This window comes from Natrix helvetica, assembly GCF_964273705.1.
Source record: "Natrix helvetica genome assembly, chromosome: 5".
NCBI lineage: Eukaryota > Metazoa > Chordata > Lepidosauria > Squamata > Natricidae > Natrix > Natrix helvetica.
The window spans coordinates 42,622,210-42,645,492 of NC_138551.1; the positions used below are offsets into that span (position 1 = coordinate 42,622,210).

Genomic DNA, 23,283 nt, shown 5'->3' on the forward strand with positions numbered 1-23,283 from the left:
GGTCCTGGAGTGGCCTAGCCAGTCTCCAGATCTCAACCCCATAGAAAACCTTTGGAGGGAGTTGAAAGTCCGTGTTGCCCAGCGACAGCCCCAAAACATCACTGCTCTAGAGGAGATCTGCATGGAGGAATGGGCCAACCTTGTGAAGACTTACAGGAAACGTTTGACCTCTGTCATTGCCAACAAAGGATATATAACAAAGTATTGAGATGAACTTTTGATATTGACCGAAATACTTATTTTCCACCATAATTTGCAAATAAATTCTTTCCAAATCAGCCAATGTGATTGTTTGGGGGTGTGTTTTTTTTTGGTGTTTTTTTTTACATTTTGTCTCTCATAGTTGAGGTTTACCTATGATGCCAATTACAGGCCTCTCTCATCTTTTTAAGTGGGAGAACTTGCGCAATTGGTGGCTGACTAAATACTTTTTTGCCCCACTGTAGTTGAATGAATTTGTCCAACATATTTCAAGGGAAACATAAATTTTAACTTTATAAATTAAATTCATATTCTGCATTCAAATCCTGATTTTTTCATATACCTAAAAATGTAAATTATTGGGGGACAAAGTATTGTGAAACTGATGTAATCAATAAAACATATTCTTTACATAATATTGAAACATTATACTAAAATAGATTAGTAGGTATTATCTAGCAGGAAATTGTGAACAATGATAAAAAGAAAATTTACATTTTCCCTGTAGTTATTGGTTACTATTGCATTTCATTTTTATTTCCATTAGTTTATGAATATTGACATAAATATTGTTATTGAAAATCTAAATTATTTCTCTCCCACAAGGACATAATTGTGCTGTCCTCAATAATCTATTTCTACCATAGTAGCTATTACTTTAGGGACAAAATCTGCAAACTATTTTTTTTTCCTGCACTTAAAGTGATGAAGTTAAAAGAGGAAGCACAGAGACAAAGAGCTTTCCAATGGAGAAGATTCTATGAAGTTTGCAAATTGATTTCTTGCAAAATAAAAAACCAAAAAAAACCATAACTTACTTTTATGACACATTTTCCTCCTTTTGAAATTTAATACTGTGATATTTTTAGAAGTATTAACTGTTGTGTTGAGTTGCATTAGTACTGTAACATCAAAGTCTAGCTTGCCAGTACAAGACAGTTCCATCCGAAACACTGTAAATAGGAAGATAAAACGAAAACGGTTAATCTTATTATTTTAAATAACTTCAACACTTTGCTATAATTTAAAAATCTAATATAAGTATGATTTAGAAAGCAAACATGACTGTTGATTGTTTTTAATTTATTTCCAAATCACATACATTACATACATCATCAGTCTGTTATTTATTTATTCCAGCAAGTGAGCCACCATAGTCTAATTAACATGATAAGCTCAAACGGCTTATCATGTTAATTAATTATCACACAGCAGCAAAATCTGGCAGCATCTTTCTTTAACCTATCATACTCTACAACTACAAAAAAAGATAGCACTTGGTCAATGTCAAGCAGAAGCACCCAGAGACTTTGGTTTTACTCACATAACCTATTTTATACTCTTTCTTATTGGAGAATCTCAATTCCATGTGGTCAGCTGCTCAGAATCACATGTGCTTGGTGGTCCTGTTAACTGTATTTGAATATTCTGTTGTGTGCCAGATCTAATGAAAATGCACTCACCTGATAAAGTTCGAGGAACTTCTCCTTGTTCAGAAATATTTACCTGTGGCATATCCATAGCCAACAGATTATCTACTTGAAATCCCAGTTTATATTCAACCTGTAATAATATGCAGAAAGATATCAAACTAAAAATATGTTCAATAAAGATTATGTGTTTCAAGTTACAGTTACACTGTTTTTTAAAAAATATTTGTTAGGTGCCGCATCATATCTGCGGGACAGGTTTAGATAAAAAATGAAATAATGCTTTGTAAATCACTTTTATACCAAGAAGCAGGAATAATCAGAGAATGAAACAAAAATTATTTTATATAGAAAAATATACATATTCATTTCTTCCTAAATGTGTTCAATGTTTATATATTTAATATTTTTTGCTTTATTAAACTAGGTGGTAAAATATAAATGTTGGAATAGTAGTGAAATATTTAATATTTAAATTATACTGAAATATTGAAAACAGAAACCAAGAAATACAACATATTGCACTTATTATTTCACTCATAATGGAATGGATGTTATTTGAATTGTCATCTACATAGTTCACCAAAATTGAATTAAATACATTTTATACATAATAGGTATGTACCAGCACAGATTTCCATCTGGAATAATTTAAAGCTTGTAAATTCACAAAAGAACTCTTATTATTCCTATATGGGATTGTAGAATAGAAAGAACGTTGGTCTTACCTGAACGTGTCTTTTCATTGTGGTAGGGGGAGTCGTCACGTGTGGGTATTCTCATAGCCTGATTGGTCCAAAGACTGAGAGCAAACGCTTAAATACTGCTGGCTTTCCTTTCCTCCCCAGTTCCTCGAAGGCGAACAGCAGAACTGAAACAATAAACACAAACAACCCAACCTCCCTCCCCGGGGGGACCCCGGGCTCCCCTTGGCCCCAACATCCAATAAGGGCGGGTCGTGACGACTCCCCCTACCACAATGAAAAGACACGTTCAGGTAAGACCAACGTTCTTTTTCCATTGTGGGAGGGGGAGTGGTCACGTGTGGGACATACCAAAGCCCAGTCCCAAGGGAGGGATACTCAATCCAAAACTATGGCCCAAGGGGAGTATCTGCTACCACCCTTTGTAACACTCTTCTCCCAAAGGCCGCATCCGCCGAAGCGAACAAATCCAGACGATAATGTCTGATAAATGGCGTCGGGGACGCCCAAGTGGTGGCCCGACATATGTCCTCAAGGGGGGCCCTAGGGGCCCATGCCGCCGTAGTTGCGGCACTTCTAGTGGAGTGGGCCGTTATCCCTGAAGGAACGGGACGCCCTGCTGCCGCATACGCCTCTTGGATGGCTTGACGCAGCCAACGGCCAATAGTGGCCGAAGACACCCTAGCGCCCAAGGTCCTAGGTTGAAAGGACACAAATAAGGCCTCCGACCTGCGGAGCTCAGCCGTCCGCCGGAGGTAAATGCGCAAGGCTCGACGAACATCAAGACGGTGCCAGAGCCGTTCCCTATCTGAAGACGGACCCGGGCAAAAGTCCGGCAGAACAATCTCCTGGGCCCTGTGAAACGGAGTGTTTACCTTCGGAAGAAAGGTAGGGTCAAGCCGCAGCACCACCCTATCCGAATGAAAATGGCAGAGGTCATCTTTGGATGATAAGGCGCCCAACTCCGAGATACGCCTGGCGGATGTAATCGCCACAAGAAAAACTACCTTAAGGGACAAGAACCTAAGATGAACCGACCTAAGCGGCTCGAACGGGGCCCCCGTTAGGGCTCTGAGGACCAGGGGCAAGTCCCACGTGGGGAACCTGTGGACAGGGGGAGGCCGGAGATTAGCCGCCCCCTTGAGAAACCTCTTGACCAGGGGAAAATGAGCTAGCGAAGAGGAGCCCACTCCCCCCAGAACTGACGATAGAGCGGCCACCTGACGCCGCAAGGTGTTGTGAGACAGACCGCTCTCTAAGCCCTTCTGCAAGAAATCTAAGACATTAGGAATGGTGGCTCTAGTCGGGGAGACCTGATTGTGGGAGCACCACCTCATGAACGCGTCCCAAGTCGAGTTGTAGATGCGATTTGTGGACGGACACCTGGAAGCCTCGATGGTGCGGATGACCCCCGAGGACAGCTGAGCCGCCCTCAGCAATCCCCGTTCAACAACCATGCGGTCAGATGAAGCCACTGGGGCTCCGGATGAATCAGGACCCCCTGGCGTAAGATCACCTCCTCCCGTGGAATCCTCCACGGAGGGGCCACCGATAGTTGGGTGAGATCCGCAAACCAAGGTCGCCTGGGCCAAAAGGGGGCCACCACTATGACCAGAGTCTTCTCCGCCACCACCTTCCTGATAACCCCCGGGATGAGCGGAATTGGGGGAAAAGCGTACAGGAGACCCGCCGGCCACCTGCTTCTGAGAGCGTCCGTCCCCTCCGCCCCCCGGGACTGAAAGCGAGTGGAGAACCGGGGCAGATGTGCGTTCGTCGGAGACGCGAAGAGATCCACCAGGGGCGCGCCAAACTGCTGGCAAATCCTCCGGAAGAGGTCCGGATGGATCTGCCACTCGCCATTGTCCAGAGTGGCTCGACTCAGTCAATCCGCCTGATGGTTGGAGAGGCCGGAGATGTGCTCCGAGACCAAGGACAAGAGGTGTTTCTCCCCCCAGGCGCCCAGCCTCAGAGCCTCCAGCCAGAGTGCTCGAGACCGCGTCCCCCCGTCGGTTGATGTGGGCTTTGGTGGCCACATTGTCCATCAGAAGGAGCACGTGCCGGCCCTCCACCGAGGACCAGAAGTGTTGGAGGGCGAGCCTGGCCGCCTTTAGTTCTAACCAATTTATGTTGTGGCGGAGGTCTGTCTGGGTCCACCTGCCCTGAGCCAGGCGGGAACCCACCAGAGCTCCCCACCCGAACAAGCTCGCGTCCGTGGTGACTGACACTCTGTCCGGCTCCCAGAAGGAGCAGCCCTTCTGAATGGCCGGAGACGTCCACCACCGAAGGGAAGCGCGCACCCCCGCTAGAAGACGAAGGGTACGGAGCGAGTTGCTCATCCGGTCCCTCTGGAACGGAATGAGCTCCCACTGCAGAGGGCGGAGATGGAGCCTGGCCCACGGGACTATCCCAATGCACGACACCATCTTGCCCAGCAACTGTGATAACGTGAGGACAGAAATGGACCGATTTACGCGGACCTTTTCCGCCAGCTGGCGCAACCCGTCCTGACGGTCCTGAGACAGACGCACCACCCCCTCCTCCGAGTCTATCACCGTCCCCAGATGAAGGATGCGAGTGGAGGGAGACACATGGCTCTTGGGGAAGTTTACTGAGAACCCCAGGGACTGAAGAGTCCGGATAGTGAGCTGGAGATCTGAGATCGCCCGCGGAAGGGATCCCGCCTGGACCAAGACGTCGTCCAGGTAACATTGTAGTCTCACTGGAACAGCCCGAAGGTGCGCTGCCAGAGCCGCCAGTACCTTCATAAAGGTGCGGGGGGCCGAGGCCAGGCCAAACGGAAGAGCCCTGTACTGATAATGTTGGTTCCCATGCGAGAACCGTAAGAACCTGCGGTGAGAAGGGAAGATCGGGATGTGAAGATAGGCCTGTGAGGTCTACCGATGCCAGGAAATCCCCCTTCCTGATGCCCTGAAGAATAGACTTGAGTGATGACATTTTGAATCGTCTGTACACTAGGAAACGGTTCAGACGTTTGAGGTCCAGAATTGCTCGCCAACCCCCCGAACTCTTCGGAACCACGAACAGGTTGGAGTAGTGGCCCAGCCCCCTCTCCAAACGGGGGACTAACTCCACCGCCTGAATGTCTAGGAGATGTTTGATTGCCTGCTCCATCAGGCGGCGGCGCTCCAGGCTCCGAGACGGAGGGAACGATCTGAAGGAGTTCGGGGGTGTGGAGAGAAATTCTAACCTGAGTCCTTGGCGAACTGTGGACCTCACCCAAGTGTCTGACGTGATGTCGTCCCAACGATCCGCGTAGAGGGACAGGCGGCCGCCTATGGGACGACTCGGGTTCGAGTCACTTCCCCCTACGGTACGGGTGACCGCCGCCCCCCCGAAAGGGCCGACGGGACTGATGCTGGAACCTATTCCTGTCCTGATAGGGCTGTCGCAAAAACTGTCTGTCCGACCTGAAAGAAGAAAAGCGTTGTTGGTGATCAAACTCAGATGCTATCTGAGGATAAGGATGAGACCTATTCTCTGACTTTTTGGTAGAAGATGGGAGGACCTTCTTCTTGCCCTTATTTTCGACAAGGATCGGGTCAAGAGCCTCCCCAAAGAGGGTGGGGCCCTTGAACGGGGCGGCCGCCAGATCCCATTTAGCCTTATTATCCATCTGCCAATTACGCAGCCACAGGAGACGGCGAGAGGTCACCGAGGTGGCCAGGGCGCTGGAAGCGAATTTTACTGCGTCCAAAGTCGCGTCCGCGGAAAATTCGGCAGCCGCAATGATCTTGAACAGATCTTGGTGCAACCGTTCGTCCTGGATCGGGATGCGATCCTGGAGCTGGTGTAACCACATAACCGTAGCCCGGTTGAAATAAGACGCAGCAGCTGCCGCCTTAATGGCCCACGCTGTGGCGTTAAAGTTCTTTCGCAAGGTAAGTTCAGCCCGTTTGTCTTCGGGCTTCAACTTATCAGCCGCGTCCCCAGACACCACTGGGGAAGAAGATACCAGGGCGGCCACCGGGGCGTCAATGGAAGGTAGCTGAATGGCACTCGCAAAAGTCTGCTCCACATTATAGAAGCGACGGTCATTGCTCCCGGGGTTAGGGAAATTGGAAGGACGAGACCACTGGTTGGTCAGAACCTCCATGAACAAAGGGGGAGCCGGAATCTCAGCCTTGTTAGTGGCCGTGTTTGAAAACATGGCCATATCTGGGTCCCTTGGAGGAGGAACCGTAGGATCACCTGTGCCCACCTTGGTGGTCTTCCTAGCCTTGCTCAGAAGGATCTTGAACGTGGCCGGGTGAAAAAGCCCCTTGGGCGGAGGACTCTCGGGCCTAGCAGTCTCCTCATCCTCAGAGAACCCCATACCTTGGGGATTCTCCTCCCCCAGGGCTGAGGCCTCGCTTACCATAGACGGAGACGATGCCCTGTACTGGGATCTAGCAGAAAGGGAACCCCTATCTCTTTGTGCAATGCCCCTAGTAATAGCAGTCGAAATAAGCCTCTTAATGTTCTCAGGAAGATGCTCTAAATCCTCCCCCCCTCCATAAGAAGAGCCAGGCCTTTGAGGGGCCAGCCTGCGTGAGGACACAGGTCCCCTGGAAGTACCCTCCAAGGGATCTTCCTCATCCTCCCTTGCTAACCTTGGTGAGATAGAGGGGGAAGGAGAGGGAGAGTCCCTCCGCCTAGAATACCTGCGGGGCCTGGGTGGAGAGACAGAAGGGGAAGAAGGGCTGAATCCCCTGGGAGATGATTGGATTGATCTAGGTCTGATGGGCGAACGAGACCTGCTGGCTGAAGCCCGCCCCGCAGACCTGGCCTGCCTTTCGGCCCTGGCAAAGGTCTTTTCCAATGCCCTATGTCTCCTTGCCTCCTCCCTGGTGGAGGCCCTGGATGGTCGCTGGGCCGTCCCTGGAGCACCCGAGGGATCCCCGGCCCCCTTTGCTTGTTCCCCTCCTGCCAGACCCTCGGCCTGGCCCTGGGGAATGCCCACGTCCCTTTCCATCGCTTACTCACGTGTCCAGTAGTCCAGGGGATGCGTAGAGAAGGCCGCTGTAGGCCCTTCCGGAGCCTGGACCTTCCTAGAAGTAAGGCCTGTGCTAGGCCGAACGCCTGCAAGTAGGCCTGGGGAGAGCTCAGAGCTTGTAGAGGCCCGCGCACGTGGCGCGATTCAAAATGGCCGCCGGAACACAACCGCGGCAAAAATAGGCTAGAACCGCGTGGCGCGGCTTCTCCAACCTCCCGCAGCAGCAGCAGCGGCTTGGCGGCACCCTGGGGCCTCGCGGCAGTCCCGCACGCACTCCCCCTTCGCTCGCACTTCGCTCCAATTAGAAACGATCGCACCCGGGCATAACGCCGCTTCTAGCGATCCGCGGCTTTCCAGCCGCTTCAGACCCCGACTTTTTTTCCTCTGGCGCCGAAGGCTGCTTTTAAAGACCTCTAAAAGTCTCGGCGCGGCTGCAGCTGTCCAGAGCCGGCACCCCCGCAGTCCCGAGAGTCGGGCTAAGCTCCGCGCCCTCAGAAGGGAGGCAAGAGCCCCCAAGAGGCCCCCCCTAACGTTTAGAGGCAGACCCTGTCCCTTTGGGCCACAGCCGCAAATTTAAAGCAGTTGGAAAACAATTTAAAATGCCTAATTAGCCAAATCCAGACCAAATTAAAGTAAACAAGTTAATAATTTCCTACCTACACACAGATTCTCAAGTGATTGGACCAAAAAGACTGAGAGGAACTGGGGAGGAAAGGAAAGCCAGGAGTATTTAAGCGTTTGCTCTCAGTCTTTGGACCAATCAGGCTATGAGAATACCCACACGTGACCACTCCCCCTCCCACAATGGAAAATAACAGAATTGGAAGGGACATTGAAGGTCTTCTAGTACAATCCCCTGCTCAGGAATACCATTTCAGACAAATGGTTGTCCAATCATTCCTTAAAAACTTCTGGAGTTGTTCCACTGATTAATTGTTCTAACTGTCAGGAAATTTCTTCTTAATTCTAGGTTTCTTCTCCCCTTCATTAGTTTCCATCCATTGCTTCTTGTCCTGCCCTCAGGTACTTTGGCGAATAGCTCAACTCTCTGTGGCAACCCCTGAGATATTGGAACACTGCTATCTTGTCCTTTTTCATTAAACCAGACATCCAATTCCAGCAACTGTTCTTCATATGTTTTAGTCTCCAGTTCCCTAATCATCTTTGTTGCTCTTCTTTGCACTCTTTCTAGAGTCCCAACATCTTTTTTACATGGTGGAGACCAAAACTGGATACAGTATTCCAAATCTATCCAGTTTTATAATAGACATGATTCATGCTGAAACCCTCTGTTCAGACACAATAACCTAAGATGAATAAAAATGTTCTCTGACACTGAACAAATCAGGATAGTAGGTTCTATAAATTTACAGCTTTTTTTTTTTTTACAAACCTCAGTTACAGCTACACAATCAATTCTTTTGCATCCTGAAAATAGCTTTTGCTTACCTTAGACTTTGCATGCCAAGTGAAATGAAGGCTGTTTGTCTCTACTGGTACTTGTAGATTAAATGACAAAGCGAAGTGATTGATAAGGTCATTCCTCACATAATAAAGTTCTGCATCAATACCTAAATATTTTTAAAATGATAAAAAAAAGATGAAAACAAAGTTGCAAAATCAGTTCAAGGAAAAGCTTACTGCTGTACTTTTTCAGGAGAAACAATGTTTAATGCCAATAAAACACTTCAAAACATACATATGTTGGCACTTCTGAGAAACATTGTTATCATTGTAGAAGGTAATAATTATATTGTCCCTCTTCTTCAGTCTTTTTAAGTGATAAAGTAGAGCTGTTCTCCATCTTAAATGCTATCAAACTTTTTTTGCAGATGTTGCCCTGATACATACGGTATATTTCCTTCTTGGTGGCAAATACTAAGATACTGTACTATAAATTACATTTTTTGTTCTATCCCAACCTTATACACTGTCTCTCCCCCCCCCCCACCAATAATTTAAGATGTCTGGCAGGAGAGATTAAACGTAAGGCAAGACTGAAAACAGATATTAGAAAGTTTCTTTTGAACTGAGTTTAAGTGTTGGAATAGCCTAGAGCTGACAGAATAGCATGGGATTCATGGAAGCTCAACCAACGGATTTTAAAACATTTATTATCTCTCTCAACTTAGCATATCCCACAATGTTCCTGCTGAGAAGAAACACTGGAAGAATTATGTATCCACTGTCTTGAATTTCTGACAGAAAAGTAAGATATAAAGTAAGTAAATAGGCACTCCAATAATGTTTCCTTGGCAGAAATTATAGAAATCACATATTAAAATAGTTTTAAACTGTGGTTTCTTCCTCCTCAAGAAATGTAATGACATGAAAAAGTTTACTGTTTAATTGTTGGTTTGGAGAAATAAAGTGTATATGTTTGAATTATGATGTTTTATAAGAATATGGAATTGAAATTATTTAATATTCTGAGAATAACATGTGAAGTAAAACATGCATGGCATATTCTATTTATTCAATAGAATCGTTCAATATTGAATAGTGAATAAAACAGAGAATAAAACTGTTTAACGAATTTATAAATAAATAACAGGGGATTGATATCTGAATAGTTCTGTTACAATGTAATGCCACAGATAATGAAATAGCAAACAATAAGACCAGATTCCAAAATGTACAATAATTGTTTTCACAATGCACAAAAGGACTACATTTTCTTTTTTTCGCAGCTTGACACCCTCTCCCCCCCACCCAATCCAGCCCATAGGTGCCATACAAAGATGGTTTTTTCAGCAAACTGAAGTCCTGGGATTACAATTTGCTTTGTTTCCCCACAACAACCCAGACTGGGCATACTTCATTAGCAATGGGAACAAGTAAATGGTGATGGTCAACAGTGTATAGGGCAAATGTGCTGTCAGAATTCAAAAAATTCAGGGTGGCTACATTTTTTTTTTTGCCAGAAAATGGAAGTAAACAAAGATCCCAAAATGTGATAATGTGACTGTGGGGGGTGGTAGTGGCTATTGGAACTTTGAATATGTCCTAAATAGCCCTTGGGAGGTCATTCTTACCTTTTATGGTCCCTGAATGACCAATCATAAATTGAGCACTACCTGTAAATGTGTCAACATTCAAGATACCATAGAAGATATTTCTTATTTACAAAAGCAGATTTAATTTTAAAATTAAATCTGCACTATTGTCATTACCATGTTGGAGAGTGACTTGATCACTAACAGTAGAAATGAGACACCTAATTGAAAAAGCACAATGACCAAACAATATCAAATAAGGAGACATAATGTGTTAAAACTATTTTACAATATATTTAACTTCATATACTATCAAAATAATGTATAGAAGTTTAAAGTTGTACATGAAAATTGAGATGCTAAAAATTCAAGCTGGTTTTTGAAAAAAACTAAAAGCTAAGAAATATTGTTGAAATGTGTTGAAAACCAAAATTATATCTGTATATACATATCAATTCAGTTTTACTGATCATAGAAAGGCTTCAGTTGTGTTGACCCTTAGAAAAACAAGAATCCTTTAACAACTCACTATTCTTATGACGAGCCTATAAAAAGAAGCCATATGGAACATGGCAAAAGAGGCTCGCTCCAGGCCAGAAGAGGGGTGCACAAAGATTATTTATTCATTCAGCCTACAGTGCTATAAATATAGATAGGGAACTTCGATTGGAAGAAGATGAACACATATTTAAATCTGGAGGGAAAATAATCAATAACCTGCACCTTAGTGATGACACTATGATTTGGAAGATCATATTATTTAAGTCAATAAGGATAGTGAAAAAAATGGGACCAAGAGTAAATATAAACCCCAAACTAATGGCAGTTACAGCACCTAGTGACAGAACTGACAAGTTATTATAGTAGTGGGCAGTTTTAGAGTCAATTATTAACACTAAAGAACCAGCAGTCAAGAAATATGTCACTGGTAGAATTGATTGAGTAGAAATTAATACTTTGAAAAAATAAGTACCATGCCATGTTTATACTGCAAAGATGAAAATGGTGCAGGCAGTAGTTTTTCCTATCACAATCTATGGAAGCAAAACTGGGGACTGTGAGGCAGAATAATAGTGTGTTTACTATGAATGGAGAGGATTCTTGAAAAGACCATGGATAGAGAAGAGGGCAAACAAATTTAACACAGAAAAAATTAATTCAGAATTCTAATTTGAGGCACAAATGACCAATCTGAAATTCGCCTATTATGAACTTGCTATACAAACATATACCATATTTTTCTGTGTAGAAACGCCCCCTTGTTTTATGTAGTTTCTTGCAATAAGCCCATTACAAGACATCACTGTGGAAAAGGTATCTTGTTACAATGAGTAATACAAGAACAGGAAATGCATCACAGGAACAATAAAGATAAAACTTAGAAAGGCAATGTGATACAGTAAACAATAGAAAAGAATGATAGAGCTGCATATAAAATAGAGGCTCATCTGGCATGTGTACCATTCTCCTTTCTGCCTCTGCTTCTTGTGTATAAGATGTCCCTCCATTTTCAAATAAATATTTTAAAGAAAAAGTAGTGACTTATATACGGAAAAATATAGTAGGTCTCTTGAGAAGTCTGTAATACTTGGAAAAGTGAAACAAAAGTGAAAGGATGACAGAAGAAAGACAGATAGACTCATTCTCAGTGACCAGAAGGCACCATGGGAAGACCTGAAGGGCAAGATTATCCTAGAGAAGGTCCCCCTGTGTAGTCACTAAGAGTTTACATCTATCAATGACATCAGATATGTGATGACATGTAACATCACTGTCTTACTATTACAAGCAGACAATGGTATGTTACTGTTTCTGCTAACAACCCAAATAATTTTCCATATTAGATAAACTGTAGAATACAATAAGGACTCAATTTTGAAGATCAAGTGGGTTCCTTGACTTCCAGTAAGAACAATGGAGTGCTGATACCTTGCAGTTTTACAGACTGAATAAATCACAACTAGATACAGAATCCAGAACAGCAAAATTTCTCAGGAAGGAGAGACCATTGAAATCATCCATAAGATTCTAGTCATATGCTCCTTGTGACTACATGGCAGGAAGTGCTATTCTGTGGGCAGCTTATAATGAATGGGAATTAGGATTTCATCAAGCTTACCCCTACAATGCAACCTTCTACTAATATTAACATCGTCAAAGCCTCAATCACTTTTCAGATTTTTTAAAAAATTGTTCTGTTGGAAAGATTAAGGCGCTTTGGATTGGGGAGGATTTTCTGTATTCATTGGGGAATTCCATCCACCTGCACATGGTACAAATTTGATTTTTAAAAAACTTTGCAATATATAAATTTTTGAATTATACAGAAAATAGATGCTCAGAATATAGATTTTAGAAAGTTAACAATGATTAAGGGTCTAGATTAATTTGCAATTATGCCTATGATTTAATTAAAACTAATTTTCTCATGGGACAATGGCATTTGTTTTGACTTTTTTATGATAAGGGGACCTTGAAGGCTGAAGCACTAAAGGGAGTTAGAGAATAAAAAAAAAATAGAGCAGAATTTTATAACAGAAGCTATTGCACACTTTTTTTTTGTCCAATCTTTGTGAAAAAATAAATAACCTACTTCATAAAATGGACAAAGCGTGTTACAATGACGTTACAGATCAAGAATAAGCTGCAATGGAAAAATGTGAAATTACTTTGAGGAGGGATATGACCTTGGTAAGCAACGGTGCAGATAGTCCTTGACTACAATTGGGAACAAAATCTTCATTGTTGAAAGAAGCAGTCATTAAACAAGATCTTCATATGATGGTTTCGCTCAACAACAGCAATCCTTGCATTCCCGATTCTAGGTTTTTAGATAGAATGCCTGCCAAACAATTTCAACTCTTGTCTGGAACTAAAATTCTCCCTGCCGGCAGCTTTTTCGGGTTCAAACTTTTGTGCAACCTGCCAACGGATTTCAACTGTAGAAATGATGCAGAAATCTTCACAATTTCAGCTTGGTTCCTGCAACCTGCCAAAGGTTTTCCATGCATGGAGGGGAAATCCTTCATGGTGATGCAGAAACAGAGCTGAAATCTTTAGTATTTCAGCTTTGTTCCTGCAGCTCCCTGTAGAATTACCCCTCCCTTCTAGGCATGGAGGAGAATTCTTTTGTTCGGCTGCATAAATGGAGCTGAAATCTCCATTGATTTTATGGGAAAACTGGCAGAATAGATTGAAAATTGTGATCACATGATTGCAAGTCACTTGCAATTGGTTGTAAATACGAGCCAGTTACCTAGCATCCAAAAAGCAGTCAAATGACTGCAGGGGGGTAACATAGTGATATATTTTATAATGGCCAAAAATGTTTTATATGCTGTAAAGCACCTTTTCCAAGCCCATTGTAACTTTGAACAATAATTAAACCACCAGTTGTAAATTGAAGACTACCTATATCCGTAACGGCAGACCTATGGCATGTGTGCCACAAATGGCACGCAGAGACATATCTGCCGGCACGCGAGCTGTTGCGCTGGCCAACTAATTTCCGGCCTTCCGAAGGGCTGAGGATGGCGAAAAACCTACCGGAAGTTCGAAACGATCCATTTTTGGCTTCCGGGGGGCCTCCAGGGGACCAGAAGAGGCTGTTTTCACCCTCCCCAGGTTTCAGGAACGCCTCTGGAACCTGGGGAGGGTGAAAAACGGGCCCAACGGGCCTACTGGAAGTTTGGAAATGGAATGTTTCCAAACTTCCATTAGGCCCTTTGGGCCATTTTTCACCCTCCTCAGGCTCCAGAGGCTTTCCTGGAGCCTGGGGAGGGTGAAAACGGCTTGCCCCAGTGCCCTGAAGGAAATACCAAGCTCAGCTTTGAGGCGATCAGTGCAGTGCACGTGGGGGGGGGGGGGCTGTGCGTGCAGGCACCTGTGAGGATGCGCTTTGCATTATGGGTCCCAGAACATGCACATGCTATCGTACAAGTACGCTCGCAACAACAAAAAGGTTAGCCATCACTGACCTATATGGAGCAGAATATGGCCACACAAATGGAATTGATGGATAATTTATTTTCTAAAGAAGATGTACATCTATTGAAGCAGGAATATATTTAGAGAAGCCTCTAAAATTATTTTTTACTGGAGGCCAGTTGTTGGAAGAAGTGTATTTACAGTTCTCATGTTATGACAGAAATCAGGACTGGAATGTTTCTTGTAAAGTGATGAAATCCTAAAAGGCAATGTCACATGAGTACATCATTTAGTGATGCCAATCCTTGTGATCCTGGCTGCCCCTTTTAAGTGAAAATGTAGGTCATTAAGGGAGCACCGCCTCACAACTTCCTGTTGGCTTCCAACAACCAAAGTCAGTGGAGGAGCCATGGGGAAGTTTTAAGTTCTGGATGATTTAAAAGCAGGCTGGCAGGGAAGTAAATGCAAGAGAGGGAGAGAGAGAAGATAGGCAGAATGGCTGGGTAAGCACAGCCTAATGGCAATGTGGCTTGGGATGGCTGCTGCCAACTGAGAGAGGATTTGTGGGTGGCTAGCGAGAGTGTGCAAGTGGCCAGAGAGTCTGGCACAAGTACAGTGAGTCTAGGGTAGATGCACAAAGTTGCATAACTCAAGGCATGAACACAGAGGAGGCAGGCAATAATTTATGGATGAGGAAACCTTGTTGCAGAAATTTGCAACCTTTCCCACCAGTTTCCCTTTACTTATGGATAGACAAAACAGAGCATTGGCAATCATGATCATGTGACTACATAATGCCCAAATTGTGATCATGTGACTGTGGAAGCATTGGACTGATTTTAACCACTACTCCCATCACCATTGTAACTTTGATTAGAAGATATATTGGTGGTTGCTAACTGACTACCTGTAAACTGAAAGTGAATGAATGAATGCTCAGACTGAATATTTAAAAAATGATCAATACAAACAATGGGTTGGGTCATATAAAGAATGAAATAGGAATGAAATGCAAAATAAATATATGAGGGAAGAGCGCATTTCTTGGAAGATGGGAAGTCTGAGAAAGTAATGCTTATGCTGAATTAATGAGGCATCCAAAAAGAGAGGAGCTAGGTTTAAAGAATAGTGTGCAAAACATGAATCCGTATATGGATATGATGAAAGCAAAAAAGATTTGTAAGGGAAGAAAAGTACAGACAAGTATTATGAATGGAGTTAGTGTAAATTAGCCTTAAATGTATTTCATTTTTCTTTTTCCTTTAATTTGCTTCTCTTTTTCTGTGCTATGCATAACACAGCTTGCTATAGAAGAGAACAGCATAATTAGCATATATGTATGCATGCATGTAGTTCCACATGTAGTGTGATAAACTCTGGTTTCTATCAGATCTGTGAACTATACTGGCATTTAAATGAATTTCAGCATTACTGTTTATAATGAAATTGGACTTTTTTTTCCAAATATTACATTGTTTCCAACTTCATGTAAGCTTAGTTGAGAAAAGGAATTATAAAAACCAACAGGAAATAAACATCCACTATTTTATTCAGACATTTAATACCAAGTGGACAGACAACTGAGTATCTTTCAGATGTTAATTCAGAAGTTATAGATTTCTATAGGTAGCATAGCCAATTGTCTGTGTTCCAGGAAAAAAGTTCAGCATTAGGCATATTATGGCATTGATTTGGTTTAGTGTGTTTGTTTGAACAGACTACAAAATATAGTTTTCAGTTTAGTCAACTAATCGCTGAAAGTAGTTCACAAAAATTAACCAATGTTGTATTTATGCCTGAAATGAGAAATTATGAATTATGTATCAGGCAGATTCAAATGATCATTTATTACTTTATTTATAACGTATCTGATGGCTAAGAGAAAGAGTTATAATTGTTTGTCATGCCTAATCAATGTTATTGGGTGAGGAGACCAAAAGAAAAGCTCAAATATGTGACACAACATTTTGCAATAAGATGGGAGAATTGCAAATAGAGTGTTTATTTATTTGTTCAGTTTATAAGATATTTCGATTATCCAATATACATAACACATTCTCTCTCTTCCTCTCTCCGCTACATATGAAGAAATTCAGATAAAAACTTATACTAATTGTAATCTAGATTATTGAATAAGAGCACAAACATCAAATTTTAGAATTCAACTTTTGGTTAATTTGCCAACAGTATAGCTCAGGAAGAAAGTGCCTCTCTTTTATTACATTTATTTATAAAGGCCTCCTTTATTTTCAAAAGGTGAAAAATCTAATCCATTCAACTACCATCCAATGTATATTCTAAGAACAGTTAGTCAACTATATATACTACACCTATATAATAAATCCCTTACTTAAGGACAATAAACTGGCCATCCACCTTTGATTACTGCATCATTCTCTATCACACTAAGGTATCATATTTGCCATAAGAATCTCTTTATGCTACTTTCATCATTTATAAGATGAATAAATCCCAAGAAAAAGATTGTGGGAGAAACGAGCAGCAACCTCTATTGATTGCTGCTTACTGTGATACTCCTTTGGAAGAATACTAATATAGAATAAAGCATGATACTTATGGTTTCCTCACTGAGGCTATCTCCATCATAATGGATGTCAAATGGGGTCTATTCTCATTCACCCAATATCTATTTTAATTGGACTGCATAGACTTTGCCAAGTAACAAGTTTCAGTCCTCAGCATTCACACAAACTCAACTCCTTCCCACTACATGTCAATAGTGTTACTATTTTTTTCCTGTTTTATGCACGTTTGGACCTTAGCTATCTTTTGCCACCAATAAACACTTACAGTGTTTATTCAAAATAAAGGTTGTCCTATTTACAAAAAAATGATGCTCTAACTGCCAATTTAAATGGAAAATTAATTAGATAAGATTGTGCAAACCAAGTGCTTTAACTATTGCGGCAATATCTTCCACTTATTTGCCACAGGGAATCAACAAATGAAACAATTAGGTACATGTGCTGTAGCTATAAAGGTAACTTTTTTGTTTGTTTCTGAAGCAGTTAAACTATTCAAGATGGGAATTTAACTTCTGCTCCAAATTATTTCTTCTGAAGGTACTGTAAAAACATTATCCTGTCAATAGGAAACAGAAATCATTTCTTGTCAAAAGCATTAGTTTCTACAAACTGAAATCATAATTTGCAATGTAACATTAGTCTTGGATTTGGGGTAGGACTGCTCTCAACTTCACCGTGGCTTTGCTTGGATGGCAAAATCAGGGGGAAATAATCCCAGCCGGCTGTTGACAAAGCCAGAATTTGGAAAGTGCTCGGAGAAGCACCTTTTAAGTGACCATCAAAACGCAAACAACCTAAACCTAAAACGGGCACTCTTCCTCCTCTTCCCGAAGTCACGTACGTGCTGCATTTGTTTCCACCCCGAAATCCCATCCCAGGCGGCGTGTGCTCACGGCACAAAGATGGTTAAGTTGCACGGGCTCAGCAAGGCCCAACAAGGAACCGAGGGGCCAGGCGATGGGAGAGATAGCCCGGCCGGAGGAAGAGGAATAATCCCGACGCCGATCGGCCTACCGCCATTTAACCCACCAGCCTCCCACACGATCTGAGTCCTTTGACGGCGGCCCCGCTCCCTTGTCCTCGCCTAAAAAACACACATCCCTACCAAAGAAAGAGACTCTGATTACACGTCAGAATCCCTTTCTCTCTCTCTCTCTCTCACACACACACACACACACACTCACTCACTCACAAAAGCACACGGGAGCGCGCACCCGAGCAGGCACATCCGCCTTTCACTCACCGATAAGGCGCAGGACCTCTTCTTGACTCATATAAACACTGAGGCCCGGTCCCGTGGCTGCAAGGGGTGCCTTCTGGCTTTCGGACCTGGCGGGAGGAAACAGCAGCAGCAGCAACAGCAGCAGCAGCGACAACAGGCGGGAACCGTGGCGGCGGACGAGCCGCGTCTCAGCGGCAGCGTCGTAGCTTCCATCCCGCCGGCTGCTCCGCACCATCGCTTGCCCCCGGTTCCCCACGGAAGAGGGGAACCGGGTCCCGGCCCGAGGCCTCACACTCGACGACCGTTCATGCTCCGGCCACGCGCGCTCGCGCCCTCCGGGCCGGGTTCATGAGCTCCTTTTCCCCACGCGCGCTCTCGCGGTCCCTTGACCCGCCCCTTCGGCCGAAGAGCCAGCACATCCGACCAGGAGAGGCAAGGCCTGGCTCTCTCCGCATGCGCATTTCTCTTTCCCGCGGCCTCTTCTTCGCGCCTGCGCGAAAGAACCTTAACATAAACATGGAAAGTTCTCTTCGGGCTTAGCGGGAGGTGTCGCCTTCCTTTTCCTATTGTCAGATTGCTAAAGCGCAGTAGTGTCCTTCACAGAATCTGGTACCTGGACCTCACTTGTTACCATTGCCACAATTTATTGAGCATAGTAAGTTATTTTGTGGATTGTTTAGTGTTGCTGTAGTGGGCTGTCCTCTGACCACAATGGCTCGAAAATGGGTATCTAAACTCCGTTACTACTTGCTAAACCATGATTTCAAAGCTGTGTGAATCCAGTCATAGCATGAACTATTCGTTTACTCCAGCCTATAGCTAAATGCAACTATTAACAGAAGCTCTGTTTGAAGAAAAGAGCGTCTGATGCCTGCTGAAAGTAAAAAGAAATGAAGGCAGTGTTTTTATATTGTAACAGTTCATACTGTTACATTAAAAACATATAGGATATACGTGTAAGAGCATGGTTGGAGAATTCTGGGAATTGAAACCCCGTACATCTTAAATCAAGGTTGAGAAATATTGGCATCTTTGGTGTCATTTATGTAGCACAGGGCTGTCAAACCTGTGGCCCGTGGGCTATGCACATGCCCAGTTTATTGAAGGGGAAAAATTCCTGATATGTCACATGATGTCACTGTGATAACGCAAGTTTGGCACCCATGCTGTAGCATCTTGTACCCATCGGATTCCCACTTGTTGTTTTGTTATTCTTTTACACTGTGTTCACTGTGTAATGCCAGCGAGATAATATACATGAAAAGAGAGTGTCAATCTCCACAATCTTTTATTTCCAAAAATGTTTCTGGGTCAAACAGGAAGAGCCCAAGATGTCATTGAGCATCTTTGTCATTTGATTGAAGAAACTTTGGCTTGGAGTAGAGATGCTTAACTTTTTTTCTGGCTGATAGTGTATTGATTGTCACACTGTAAATAATGGGAGGCTAAGAGAAAAACTAAATTGGGTTTTATTCCACCACGAAGATTAAATTACTGAAAAAATGATTACTTGTATGCATTTAATAATTTTACCCTTCTATCACTTTATTATAGTTCAGGACTAACCTTTAGAACACAAATGATCTTATCGCCTCAGTTTGTGGACTTTTGGTGTAGAATGATGTGTCAACTTATTCAACAATAGAAAACCACTAGCAGCAGTCAGTAGTGAATACCCAGTCTCAGAATTATGATAGACAGCAGGTTTAAAGGAAAGGGAAAGAAGAGAAAAGAAAAATGACCAAATAGTACTTATCCCCAATCCTGGGCCACAGCTATATGTGATAATAGACTGCAAACTAACATATCTTTTCCTCCATTTCCTACAATTCCCTACCACTTGCATCGCATGAATTATTCATGTGACGGCTCTCTTATTTTCTTCCTATTGAAGTCCCTGGCAGGAAAATTATTTACCCCCAAATAGAAATTGTACATAGTTTTAATTCTAGCCCTTATTCTTCCAATGTCCCATCTAATACCTGGGATATTAAGTTATTGCTATTTAACAATAGTTCTAATAACATAAAACATCAACATCTGCCTATCCCAGATCCTAAAGGGCTCAATAGGTGGATAAAAATGCCAAATCCAGTCTGAATATCAGGCTGACTGTGCAACAAACAAGGAATTATTTTATTTTTTAAAAGTCAACAGTAAAGATGTCGGAGAATAGTTCTAATGCTACAAAGCACATGAGATTGAGTAAATATGGCAGGTGCAAAAGTCTGGATATCCTTCAGTCAAAACTTTGTAAAAATCTCCTTTTTCAGAAATAATGAGTTTGAAAGGTTTCCTGTGGCCACTTATGAATCTTCTACTGTTATTTTATAAATGTTTTCTTTTATAATTCTTCAAATTTAGAAAGATTCTTAGGTTTCATTCTATTAACTGTAGGTGGGTGATTCCCCATACACATTTTCAATAATATTCAAGTTTGAAAACTGAAGACTGTACAAAGCCTTTCTTTTTGATAATTATTTTACAGTTTATTTGGAGGTGAGCTTAGTTATCTTGCTAAAATATCTAATTTTTTTTCAGCTTGTTCCTTCACTGGCTATGTGAGATTAGCTTCTAGGGTATGTTAATACTGTACTTAATTGAATCCATCTTTCTCTTGCATAGTAATACTGTGCTTCCTGTGCCACAGGCAGCCATATCCTCCTAAAGCATAAAAGAGGTGGCTGCTTGCACCCCAACCCCTTAAAGAATGACAAGGTGTTCATTTTTTCAAATGTTTCAACTTTTTCCCCACTAAATGTATATTATATTGTTGTGGCTGAACAGTTCAGTTTAGATTTATCTGTTCCAAGCACTTGGTTGCAAAAGTTTCAAGCTTATCAAGGTTTTCTTTGCATACTTTAGATAATGACTTTCATATGGCTTGCAGAAAAAGTTTCTTTTAGACAACTGTCTCATGCAGCTCACTGTTCTATAAGCTATATTTTATTATGAATATTTATTTCAGTGCCACCTATTACCTTTTCAGTGAAGTGTGGGTTTTGTTTGCAGATCTGGTAAATTTTCAGGCAGTTCTAAAAGAACTGCCCAAACTTTCCCTAAAATAAGAAACAGCTTGCATCCTATGATGATATCTGTCACTATCAAACTTCCACATCTGCCTATCGTAGGTCCTTGGAAAGGATTTGATAGGTGGACAAAAAGGCCAAATCCAGTTTGAACATCTGGCAATGTTGTTCAACATTGAGTGTGCAATGAACCAACATTTAATAGAGTTGAGACATATGTAATACATATGTAATACTATATTGTGCACACGAATTGACATATATTGATTGCTCACATAATATCCTGATCCAAGGTCAAATTAAAGTGCCAGGTCTTCTAGCAGATCCATCTGGATTTGGTAGATGTGTTGTTCTTTTGGAATGCAGGTGCACCACAGAAGAGGCATGCTTCCTGGGTACTTGGAGAAATTCTGCTGGTAATGTACAGTTTAGTTTGCATCCTACACAATCTCAGTTAATCCCCACAGCCAGGTTAAAGTAAGCAGTATGTATTCAGTTCGGTTAGTAAAAATATAGCTTCATGTTTATTTATTAAGCATCAACAATCCACTCATAGTGGTTACCTGGCAAAACAGGTGAAAAGGCAGTCAAAAGCAAGAGAAACAAGAGCAATACGCTCTATCCATCTGTCTGAAACAGAATTTTTCAGGGACACTAGAAATACAATAGTTTGGATAGCATGGACTGCTTAAATGAGTGGCGTTGGTCACTCCAGTTGGAATTCATTTCTTCTTCTACAGAACAGCAGTTGAATAGAGATCCAAGCAGAACTGTGGGTAATCCATCCATTTTCTGCACCAGTAAAGCTACAATTTGGTAGATGGGGATGATGTGCTCAATAGATAGCATAAAAATGGGCTTAATGTTTAAGCTGCTATAGAAATGATTCGTATCTCGTGCTCATAGTGATGGAGATTTCTTCCATCTCTTTAATGGAGGGTACTGCCTTTCAGAAGCTGGGCAGCTGGTACAGTTTTATAAGATAATGCAGAGTGGTTTATGGCATGCTTCTTTCATTTCTATGTTGAAACATATCGGAAGTTTAGCAATGAGCATATGGGCAATTTTGGAAAAACACAGCCTTCAATGTTTGGGAAACTTGGGAGAAACACAGCCTTAAAACAGTAATAAATGCATTGTTTCTACAATTACATGAAATAAGCACACATATGTGGATTGAGGCTGCAAAAAAGCAGAGCATCTGCACATTATTATACTCTGTGGTTAGGCGCTTACGTACCATTCCTTTGTTTGCTTATAAGATTGAAGGGGCTGTGTGATGTGCGGTATAATGGGACTTAGCATGAAAGTGCTTTTTCTCCAGGATTCTATATTTAGGCCATTGCTCCTATGCCTATTTCTGTGTGAATTCTGGCCAAACTTCAGTGTAATCTGAATATTTATCCTACATTTCTGAAATAGTGTTATGGTGATATGGGTTGTTCAAGCTGCAAGAACATATCACTTTCCAGTTACATATAATTCTGTTTAGCAGATTAGAGCATAATGTGGCAGAGAAAATGAGAGTATTCCACTTTTCCTGGCCTTTCCTCAAAATAAACTTCAGATAGATCAGTCTGCTGTTCACTTTTAAATCTCTGAAATGCTAAATCCATAAACATATTCCATTTCTTTTCCTTATATCATTATTTGATAGGGATGGATAGGATCTTTTATGGATTATTTTTTTCAACCCATATGCTCCCCAATTTCACACGTTAGAATCTATAGATTAGATTTCTTTCTTTCTTTCTTTCTTTCTTTCTTTCTTTCTTTCTTTCTTTCTTTCTTTCTTTCTTTCTTCCCTCCCACCCTCTTTCCCTCCTTTCCTTTCTTCCTCCCTCCCTCTCTTACTTCATTTCTTCCCTTCCTGTTTATCAACATGATAAAATAATTAAAAAATAGAAATAAAACAATGATTCAAAATCATAAATTAAAAATGGCCTCTGTTTAGACACCAAAATCCCACTTGTTTAGTTTCACTTGGTTGAAATTATCACATGGCAAAAATGTGATAGCATTTTTTTCTTTTTTCCTTGAAAGAAGCTCATATTTACATTTAGGCATTACTTGGTAGAATGTCATGGCCAAATAAGCATACTTATAATTCCAGATAACTTGCCTGAAGCAATTCAGTATATATCTAATGCATTCATAAGATTTATCTTCATGGCTACATTCTTTGTGGGAAGACTGCAATATGTTATTCAATATAACCCACTTTTTATTATTATA

The 23,283-nt window shown here is 42.1% G+C and overlaps 1 protein-coding gene across 4 annotated transcripts in view; it reads right to left on the reverse strand.

Moving 5' to 3' along the window:
* The window catches only part of RYK (receptor like tyrosine kinase), a 40,123-nt gene extending 21,662 nt beyond the window's left edge, over positions 1-18,461 (reverse strand). For 2 of the 4 annotated variants that reach the window (XM_081954466.1, XM_081954463.1), the window contains exons 1-4: positions 18,041-18,460; positions 8,778-8,899; positions 1,665-1,764; positions 1,020-1,154 (exon numbers count right to left, since the gene is read on the reverse strand). In XM_081954466.1, the coding sequence (XP_081810592.1) occupies positions 1,020-1,154; positions 1,665-1,764; positions 8,778-8,899; positions 18,041-18,254 (571 nt within the window). In that variant the 5' untranslated portion in view covers positions 18,255-18,460. Of the gene's footprint in view, positions 1-1,019; positions 1,155-1,664; positions 1,765-8,777; positions 8,900-18,040 lie in introns of all 4 variants that reach the window. The other 2 variants (XM_081954465.1, XM_081954464.1) reach the window with 2 other exon arrangements.
* Positions 18,462-23,283: the final 4,822 nt, after the last annotated feature.